We start from the raw sequence: 336 nt of genomic DNA on the forward strand, positions 1-336 counted from the left end.
ATAAGGGTATGACCTTTTCTAAATCAAAATTATAATACAGTTTATGAGTAACAGCAACTGTGAATTACTGAAAATAGACTGGAAACCAAACTCCCCAACAAATAAAGCAATAAACAACACAACAAACGGCCGAAGTTCCCCAGCAGCGCCCACCTGCAGGAGCTCCCCAGGCGGGCGGCGCCTGACCCGGGTACCCCTCGTTCTGCACAGGCACGAAGGGCGCCTGGGCGGGGGAGTGGGGGCAGGAAGGAACGTGCGGCGCCAGAACGGGAGTCGACCTCGAGAACGTGGGCGCCATGCCGTACGGGGACGGGGGGGCGACCGGATGGATGAAGA

At 56.5% G+C, this 336-nt stretch overlaps 1 protein-coding gene across 1 annotated transcript in view; it reads right to left on the reverse strand.

Moving 5' to 3' along the window:
• Window positions 1-336, reverse strand: part of LOC119592141 (lysine-rich arabinogalactan protein 19-like) — a gene marked incomplete in the record, with an annotated part of 14,705 nt that overhangs the window by 617 nt on the left and 13,752 nt on the right. Inside the window, 1 exon segment of the mRNA XM_037940959.1 lies at window positions 154-336. Coding sequence (XP_037796887.1) covers window positions 154-336 — 183 coding nt within the window.

Source organism: Penaeus monodon, chromosome 29, assembly GCF_015228065.2.
Source record: "Penaeus monodon isolate SGIC_2016 chromosome 29, NSTDA_Pmon_1, whole genome shotgun sequence".
Taxonomy (NCBI): Eukaryota; Metazoa; Arthropoda; class Malacostraca; order Decapoda; family Penaeidae; genus Penaeus; species Penaeus monodon.